General features: G+C 46.0%; 1 protein-coding gene across 1 annotated transcript in view; it reads right to left on the bottom strand.

Moving 5' to 3' along the window:
- Window positions 1-319: 319 nt before the first annotated feature.
- The window catches only part of MRPS28 (mitochondrial ribosomal protein S28), a 146,811-nt gene continuing 137,027 nt past the window's right edge, over window positions 320-10,103 (bottom strand). Inside the window, exon 3 of the mRNA XM_075583056.1 lies at window positions 320-573. Within this exon, the coding sequence (XP_075439171.1) occupies window positions 420-573 (154 nt within the window). The 3' untranslated portion in view covers window positions 320-419. The remainder of the gene's footprint in view (window positions 574-10,103) is intronic.

Raw genomic sequence — 10,103 nt, 5'->3', positions numbered from 1 at the left:
AGAAAGACACGGAACAGCACACTTAGCAGATACCATACATTAGATACCAGTTTTGTTAAATACTTAGTTTAAAATAAGTTACTAGTAAATTTAGGGAAATGACAGACTAATAATATTTCTTCATTAATGTGGGATTTTAAAGTTAAGTCTGTGATCGGGATTTAAAAGAGAAAACAAAATTAGTAGGGAGAAAAAAAAAGTGATTGTAGTTGCTTTGACCCCTTTAGTGCCAGACAGGTTAAGAGATTTTAGCGTTGTCCTCTGCATAGCTGGAGGAGCCCTCAGGCTATAAGACCAGTACCATTTCCCTTTAAATCAGTCATTGTTGGAAGAATATTTATTAAATACTCAATTCATAAAACCACAAGGACTACAGAGGAACGTAAGGTACACATAGGCAGAGATCATCTTCTTTTCATTTACTCTTTTGGTTTCAGTTCTCTGCTCTCCAGAAGCCCGAGCAGAACTGCGTCTGCCTCCAGCAAGGTTGTTTCTGTGCTCGCGCCTAGAAACCGAGAGGTAAGTTCCAGGTCAACCAGTCTCAGCCGCACTCTGGTCCCCTTCTGATATTTCCTGAAACATACAAGAAATACACATTATAAACGATCATCAAAATATGGGGTGGAAGAAGGCTTTACACTGGCAGTATGTTGTATTTTCAAAAGAAACTGAAGGTTTTAAAGAGAAATTAAATGCAATTGCCTTTAACCGCTTTACTACCAGAGGTCCCGAAGCCCTTATAGCAGTAGGGACCCTTAATTCACCCTGCACCCGATGACATCATCTGAATCATACCTCATGCCCAAACAGAAATATAAGGTGCCCTGGCTGTGGGAACATACTGCCCAGCAGTACAGGTGAGCAATTGCATATAAGCTCAGTTTGTGAGCGTTAATTGTTTTTATATAGCAAAGCTGTTAAAAGGTTTGTTTGAAGGTCGCTTGTTGATTCGGAACGTGTTATGGTGCATCATTCTCTTTTTCATGCAAATACAACATTTTTTCAAAACACAGATAGTCAAAAACGTTTGGGCTAAAGTCGCTCTCTGAGTGAGATACTCATCACTGCTTTTTCTTCGCAAATGTTTTTTTTTACACAAAATGAACTTGTTTCATTTGGCCATTGAAAGAATCTTGTGCGTGTGTGTATATCTATATATATATATATATATATATTTTTTTTTTTAACTGGTTTCATTCATGTCTCACCATATCATTGCCATTGGTTCACTTTGGTGCTGAGACAAACTGCACTTTTTATCCAGCATTTGCTGTCATGTGATCCCTACAGCAATGATCACATGACTACCACCACCTCCCAGCTGATGTAAACAGAGATTGAGGGCTCCCCTTCTATTTAGACTGGGCTGACCACTCTATTATAGCAGTCTGCCCAATCAGGCACTGGAATACTAGCATTTTCCCATGACATGCCCAGTATATAAATACTCTGACATGCCAGGGCCCCTGGCATACTGGGTACCGTATGGAAGGGGCAGGGAAGGCAACCTCATTCAGCATTCTGCTACATTATTGTATGATCTTACATTTTATGTTTTTACCGACAGTGAACACTTGCAGTAGAGGTGATGCTAACAATTAGGACTTTATTTCTTGCTTGATTGTAACACTGGTTCTCAGAGCTGAAAAACTGGGACCATATTTGTGGCGGGAAAACAGAACCATAAATAAAATTTTGCAGGAAATGGGTTTAGCAAATCTACTCATTCCGATTCCATCGACTGTCTCGTGTTATAGTGAAAGCAATGAAAAACATTGTGAAGAAGTCAATAATTGCAGATTCTTCACACTTAAGTAGGGTGTGCAGGTGTCCGGTATTGAACCGGACTGTCCTGTATTTGGATACGCTGTCCAGTAAAAAATTAGTTACTGTAATACTGGACATGTATGTGTCCGGTATTACCTCCCTGGACATAGTGACCTGACACACCTTTCACCATGGAGTCCAGTATTTTTGGAGAAGTCACCTGGCAACCCTACACTTAAGCCAAATATCTTCTGCCGATATAAGAACTGATGCGAGAAGTTTAGCAGAAAATACAGATTATCCTAAAAAAAGAAAAATGTTTTTAAAATAAATCCTCCCATGTTTTTTTTTTTTTCATACCAATAGATTTTGCTCAACTGTTTTCTAGCAGCAAATTCCTATACTTATTCAGGCCAATAATTACTTTTTATGTCTAAACTGTGCCTTTGGCAGTGTTTCATTATGTATTTTTGTTCTTATATTTGAGTTCTGTTCTAACAAGCTGCAAGTTTCTCTACATGCTGCATTCAGTGAACCATAATCACATCCTCCCCTCCCATCAGCCCCTCTGTTTTATTCATAACAATCCCAGGTTGTTTCAAGCAAGAATGTGCACTTTTTGGCACAACAACACCGTCCCACTCTCTTGAACCAGTTATACAGTAGGATCTTAGTGTAATTTTCCATCACTGAGATACTGTAGCAAACAGTTTTTTTTTATTTCTAACATCTATATAATGATATCTAAATGACCAACCCATGTAGTTATGAAGGAATGGACAGCTGTGGATATAATCTTAAACATATTTGCTTGTAACTAGCAAGACATTTTTTTTTTTTACATCGTAATATTCGTATAACCTTTTTAAAAAAAATGTACCGACTTTAAAAACACAGGACACAAATCCTTTGCACATACTATTGTATCATTATGTGCAGGGGATATGTGTCCTGTGCTTTATAAGTCAGAACAGTTTTTTAAAAGGTTACACAAATATTACAATGTAAAAAAAAAAAAAAGTCTTCTCGCTAGTTAGGCTACATAAATACATTTAAGATTCCACACCTTCATACAATTGTAGACGTATGGCATAAAAATATACAGGGTGATGCAACTTAATGATTACAAAAATATACAGTATACATGCAGAAATGTATATATATTTAAAAAAAAGTAATAGATGCAAACCATTTTTCATTTGAATTTACAGGATATATTTTTAAGATCAAGCAGTACAGATTATTGTTTCATTAAGTACATACACAAGCGGAACAGCACTGCTGATAAAGTTCAGGAGAATGGGATGCGTGGACCAGCAGAGAGAAAGGGAGATGGTAAGCAACAGATTTGTAAAAGACAGGTGTGGGATAGTGAAGATCAACTAGGATGCCAAGAAGGTTACTACTAGTCAGGAAGTGACATCAAGGGTATTAAATGAAAGAAAATGGTGACAACACAAGATGGGGTAGGAGAGACAAAAGAAAGAAGTCACTAGTATACAGGCAACAAAGTCTGAATCAATAACCCATATATAGAATTTGTCACATTAGTTGCAATCAGAATTTTGCAAATAAAAATACCACTTATGAGCACATCTTAGACAGGTCCACAAATTTGTCTTACCCCATTATCTCTTTGCACACAATGCTTTTACTGCAACCAGGGATTCTGGGTAATGGCATGCAAATGAGCACTCGCAGTGTGTCACTTTTTGCTTCTTACCCATTTTAACATGGATCCCTGGGAGCTTATGCCTACTGTATTTCACAGCCTTTTCAGCACAGTCTGGGTTAAAGAAGATGGTAGCCACAGATGCAGGTGATGCAGAGCACAGCAAAGCAAGGTACAGGATACACTGGAACAGCAGCAGTAAAATAAAAGTCCTTTATTTTCACTTCATGGTGCAGACAGGGATGGGTGCAAAAAGCCTCCCATATATACCTCATTACTCACTTATATACCTGCACCTAGCCATCTTCAATCAAGCATTTATTGCATCATAGATGTTTAACCATCACGGTCATTAGAGCACTATTATTGAACTTGGTTCATCTATCCTATCTGGGTTAAAGAAGAGCGTGGCCAGGAAACCTACTCAGATACAGCTACTTCGACCTCAGAATCAGAATTGACAGGTTTTGATCAAGGAAACTACCTCGAGAATCAAGGAGTCTCCCTCATCAAAATCCAAGGTCATCTCATCTTCCCTTCAACCGGTGTCAACAGCAACATGGGTTAGAAAAATGTAGCTGCCAGCAACTTTACTAGTGTACCTCCTTCCTGTATTCTTGCTCTGAGTTTTTGTGGGCCAAGTTTATTATACACTTCTTAGCATCATCAAGTAGTTGTTGCCACACTCCTGACTTTTCTATATGTAGCCCCTTTTCCCCGTCACTAAAGGAACTACCTGTACTGCTGTTACCTGTTTGGCTACCAGAAGGCCTGAGCCTTCGCCACTGGGAGCCTGGGGTGATATCCCGTTCGCCTCGGTGCAGCGCCTCCACCTGAGAGGGATCCCAGCATGGTGGGTAAAGCCCCTCACAGGAACAATACCAATGATAATCACACACACGGTATATAATAGCTAGTTTTACTGAATGCAGGGTAATCAACCTGTACCCCACAGTATATATCCCACACACACAACCCCAAAACACCAGATGAGTGTCCCCAATGTACATAGCGTGCTTGGCACCAATATCCCCGATGCCCTTTCCCAATGTCAAGGTCCTCCCAAAAGTATATGGAATAGCGCTATCTTGTAAACCGTTGGTGCACTTGGTGTAGTACCTGCCCCGGTGCTCCAGCACCTGGGTACTGCTGGACAACAAGCAGGGATCCGCTGATCCAGCGACGTTGTTGTCCGCCTCTACGTGGGGTCAACTCCGGTTGGAGGGTCACACCTTTAAGAGTCTCTATATGCAGGTGGTCTGGTCTCAGACCACAGGCCGTAATTACCACATGGCGTCTCACCGGTGCTATGCGTTAACTATAGGCAGCTGCTGGGGAAATGTCCCTAGCTATGGGCTTTCCCTGTAGCAGTCACAATCTGATGTGTGTCGGGGCCTAGCTGGGGCCTAAAGGGGGTATCTAGCCTAGTCTGGGAGCCACTTGCAGCAACTTGCACCCAGACCTTACCCCTCTGCCTTCCTGCTTCGACTGGCGTGGTCCCCACTGAGTGCACAAAAAGTATCAGTAAGCTGGCCGTGATCCTATGAGCCCCATTGGCTCCTGCTGCCCATCTAGTAGCAACCCTAGAGGCTGCTGCGCATGCGCGGGAAACCTATAGCGCATGCGTAACTTTCAAGATGGCGGCGCCCTGCTGATGAAGCCACCGCGGAGCTCCGGTGACCCGCTAACCCCTTAACCGCCTGCAGCAGTTGCCCTCCCTGAGACCAGGAGGTAAGAGGGAGACCTGACTAAATCCTCACCCTGGTGGAGAATCCAACGTCCCTGGTGGAGAATCCAACGTCCCCGCTTGCAACAACGTATAAATATCACACAACTTATATAATAAAAATGCTGTGCATATTATACAACTTAACGAATGCAGTGCTTTAAACAATATTACAGAGTTCTGTAAGAATGGCTATTACAGACACCAGCCTGCTAAGAGATAGCTGCTGAGACTCGTAATGAGGTGCCCCTAACTAATCATATCACACTCTAGTAGGAGGGCGTCTTTCTTGCTGACTTCTGCAAGGCTCTTCTTCAGTGTTTCCCACTTGGGAGAGTCCTGGGGCCTTGGCAACTCTGCCTCTACTGGGCAAGTCTCTACTGGGCACAAAACTTGGGCTTCTGGGATCCAGAGGACGGCTTGTTGAAGTCACTGGCATGGGTACATGAGGCGCAAGCCCATTACCCGGTGCTCCTTTGGGTGGTGCCCACCAGTCTCAATTTGAACCTGCAGAGGTTCCTTCCATAGGACATCGATTTGATTCAGCTAGTGGATCCGAATGCTCTTCTGACCCCTCTGGCCCGTACTACGGTCTCTGGTTCGGGTGCCACTTTCTCCCACTTGTGGGATGGGCAACAAGTGGTTTTGGTGTCAAACCTTTACCCGGACATCTAGGTCTCGTATGCGGTAGACCAGGAGGCCTGGCATTTGAGATTCTACCTCGAAAGCCCCGTCGCGCCAGCAGTCGGCCAGCTTGTGTTTGCCAGGGATCCCTAGATTGCGAAGGAAAACAGCATCCCCAGGACGAAGTTCCCGATATCGGACCTTGTGGTCATACCTTCTCTTGTTGCATGCATTTAGATGGGCCGAGACCTTTTCCGCTAGCTGATAGGCTCATTGCAGTCTGGCTTGAAGTTGCTGTACGTATTAGAAATGCGCAGTATTGGGTGCCCCATCATTAGATACCCGGAGGCGGACTGCGTATAGTGGTCAGTCACCACCAGCACATTCCCAATGCCTCTTGAATCGGGCTCGATACACAAGAAGTCCATGCAGACTAGATCCAGGGGCCCGGAGCTTTTTAGGTGGCCCATTGGGGCTGCGCGGATGGGCAGTGTCTTCCGCTGGACACACTGCAAACACCTCCTGCAATACCGCTCTACTGACTCCCGCATTCCGGGACAGAAGTACCTCTCTCTCACTAGGCCGAAGGTCTTGTCAATGCCCAGATGTCCATGCTCATCATGCAGAGATCGTAGAACCTGGCCCTCCAGGCATCGGAGCAGTACCAGTTGTCTTCAGTCAGGGTGGTTATGGTATGGGAAAATCCTGTAGAGGAGACCACGATCTATGTGGAACTTGTCCCATTCTCGCATAATGACCGGAACAGCATTGGTAGGGGCCCGCTTCCTCAAGGAGAGGTTGTTTAATTGGATAATAGTAGAGTGAGTGTAGAGCTCAACAATTAGACCTGGTTCCGTCTGTAGAGAATATATGAATGAGTATCCAGATGAAGATGGAGTGTCCACAGTATAATAATATAATTGAGCTGGAGGGGGTAAGTGTCTAGTGGAGTCCACGTGACACCCACATCAATTGACACTTCAATAAACACCCAACCAGAATGTAGATATATAGAAATAACATTGTGTACAGAGTATATCATAAGGCACTGCGGCTCTTTACCTGTACACTCCAAGGGACACTCCCATCGTCTGTGGCGTGCAGTCCATCCAGGTGTAGATTCAGAATTGTGGTAGATGTAGATAGAGCACAGCCAGGGAAATCCTGCTTCTGGTATCCAGAGAAGGGAAAAAATAGCCAGGCAACTCCAAACTAAAAAAGTGATCAATTTATTGCAAGCTGGAAATAAAATAAAAACGGACTACATGAACGCACCTTATCATGCAACAGCACTTTATCAGCACTTTTCATGCAACAGCACTTTATCAAGGTATTCAAGGTAATGAAAAGGCTGATTCTTTATACTCACCAGAGCTGTCCGTCGCACCATCAGGACGCGCGCGCGCTGATGATGTCATCCTGATGGTGCGACGGAAAGCTCTGGTGAGTATAAAGAAGCAGCCTTTTCATTACCTTGTACACCTTGATAAAGTGCTGTTGCATAAAACGCGTAGGTGCATTCATGTAGTCCGTTTTTATTGTATCTCTAGCTTGCAATAAATTGATCACTTATTTAGTTTGGAGTTGCCTGGCTATTTTTTCCCTTCTCTGGATACCAGAAGCAGGATTTCCCTGGCTGTGCTCTATCTACATCTACCACAATTCTGTTTAATTGGATAACATGGCGTATAGCCTTAGCCACCGGATCCCTCATCTGGTATATCACCAGTTCTTTCCAGGTAATGATATAATCTGGGGTGACAGACATGCCTTCAGAATGGCAATAAGATGCAGGGAGTGCCGTGGGCTGACACCCCAGGGAAAATCAGCAACTCTCAGCTCGGAAAATGCAATCGTCCAATCCATATGCAGCAGTGGAGCACATTGCGCGCATTCCAGGTCAAGGGATTTCCTCCCACAGATCGTCGTCTTGGGTTGTACTCAGTGCAGGTCTCCTGGAGAGAGCCTCAGTTCTGATGTTTAGAGGCCCGGTTTATATTTCAAGGTGAACTGATAATTGGAGAGAGCCGCCAGCCATCTGTGACTGGTGGCGTCCAATTTGGCAGACGTAAGGATTTCAAAAGGATTTAAAAAGAAACACTGTACAGATAATCGTGGAGTTTCTCCACTACTACCCATTGAGGGCGAGGAACTCGAGTTTATGAACTGGATAGTTCTGTTCACTTGAGGTTAGACTTCGGCTCACGTACGCCACTGGGCGAAGGCCAGCAGGATACTTTTGGTGCAGCCCAGCTCCCAGCCCATCGCCGGGCACCGCAAATGCCTTGTGGCATTCGGGTGATCTGATAGAAGCCGAGTGGACAGACAAATGCCGTCTTTTCCTGGTCTTCGGAGCTCATAGGTACCTGGTAGTACCAAGACCGCAGGTCCAGCACGCTGAACCATTGGCTTCCTGACAGCGCGTTTGGAGTTCTTCTATCCTCGGCATGGTGTATTGGTTGGGAATGGTACGATTGTTCAGGGTCCAGTAGTCAACGCAAAGGCGGACTGACCCATTCTTTTTGCGCGCCACTACGATCGGAAAGGTGTAGGGGCTACGGGATTCGGTCACAATGCCTGCCGTCTCCATTCCTTTCAAAATGCCCCTCACGTCTTCCACATCTCTGGGGTTGATGAGTCGTGAACGCTCCCGGAAGGGCGTGGTATCATTCAAGCAGATCGTGTGCTGGGCGCTCTGGCTGCAGCCCACATCCATTTCGCTAGTGGAGAACACTTCCCGGCCTTCCTCCAGTTTGGCACTTAGCCTTTCCTTCCATTCGACTGACAGTGTCGGGCCCGGGGATCGGGGCATATCAGAGCCTCCACTTCTTTGGTGTGACACTTGCCGGTGTTCAACTGCGGTATATCCAGCCATACTTGCACCACACCGTCGATTTGGTAGTCTGAGACCCCACAGCTTCATCTGCTCCGCCGACTGCATGGGCAGGTGCTTAAGATGTAGATCGTAGAAGGAGCGGTATATGATAGTCACTTGTGAACCGGTATCCAGCAAAGCTGGGAGTAAATACCTTCCACGAGGACTCTGATGATGGCTCCCGACACCACTCTACTGGAGGCATCCGGTCGGTGACACTGTGAAGGACATGACCCTAGGGTGGTAGGTCTTGGGCTTCGGACATTCCTTAGAGAATTTCTTAGAGAAGTGTCCGTCTTGACCACAGTTGTAGCAGCGATTAGTGCGGTCTTCTCCGGCACCGCGCTGAGAGCGCGAGGCCTCTGTAAACTTACCCGGCTCCAGTAATGCGTCTCTATGACAACACGGCGTCAAATGACTCCCGTTGCCATAGAGACGTGATGTCAAATGACGCAGAGGGTGATGTGACCCCGCAGCATCACTTGACGTAACATTAGAGGCGAGGGGGGTGCGACCGTGGAGAGAAGGTGGGGGGAGGCGCAGTGCATGGAGTGTGCCCACCGCTGCATTAGGTCCTCAAAGTTGGGTGTATTTGTGGTGGATATCGTACAGCAAATCCTGACCACAAGGGAGTGTGTGAGCGATGCTGCTTGCACGAATTGTCTGGTTCTATAATCATCCAGGTCGGCCGTGCGGATGACCTTCTTGTTTGTCAGGGTCTACAGCATCAGCTGCAGCCGTAATAGGAAGTCAGATAAGTCTTCCCCCTCCTTTTGTTTCAGGGCATGGAACTGGTCCAACAATGCAATTGGGTCATCCTTCAGGCATTGGTTAGGGTCTGGATCAGGTCTTTAGCCTCAGACTCTTCATGGCACTCACAGTCTAGTTGTAAAATGTTGTCGGCCGTCGGCCGTAGACACTCCACGATTCTTTGCCTCTTAACCGCGGCTGTGCATGTCCACTCGGGCAGTACTTGTACTGCATGGTCTCGCCCTTCTTCAAAGGCCTCTTCCCCCAGCAGTGTGGGCCGTAGCCCAGACAAGGCCTTCAACTTGCGTTAAGGTTGCATCGGGGCCAGCTGACCTACCTTTTCGGTCAGTTGCTGCAAAACTCCTACAAGTAACTGGGCCCCATCTGTACTGCTGGTACTGCAGTGACTTGGTTCGGACCTTTGACTGCCAGCTTGGCTCTAGCTAGGGCTCTCTGGGGGAGACACAGGTGGGGACACCGGGGACTCTGCCACGCCGGGGAGAACACTAAGGGCCTCTGTTCGTACGCTGCGTTTGGGGTATATGAGTGGGCTTCCCCGTGGTGGAGCTTCAGGGTGCTGTAGAAATTACAGCGAATTGTCCGTCGGGACATCACCATGGCAGTCAACTAGCACTGCACTCCACAGATTGGACGCATCCCATTTTATATCTATGATGTAGGCTTTAGTG

The sequence above is a fragment of the Ascaphus truei genome, chromosome 2 (genome assembly GCF_040206685.1).
Source record: "Ascaphus truei isolate aAscTru1 chromosome 2, aAscTru1.hap1, whole genome shotgun sequence".
Classification (NCBI taxonomy): domain Eukaryota; kingdom Metazoa; phylum Chordata; class Amphibia; order Anura; family Ascaphidae; genus Ascaphus; species Ascaphus truei.
The sequence above is the reverse complement of the archived record's forward strand: the minus strand, read 5'-3'. Positions and strand labels throughout refer to the sequence as shown.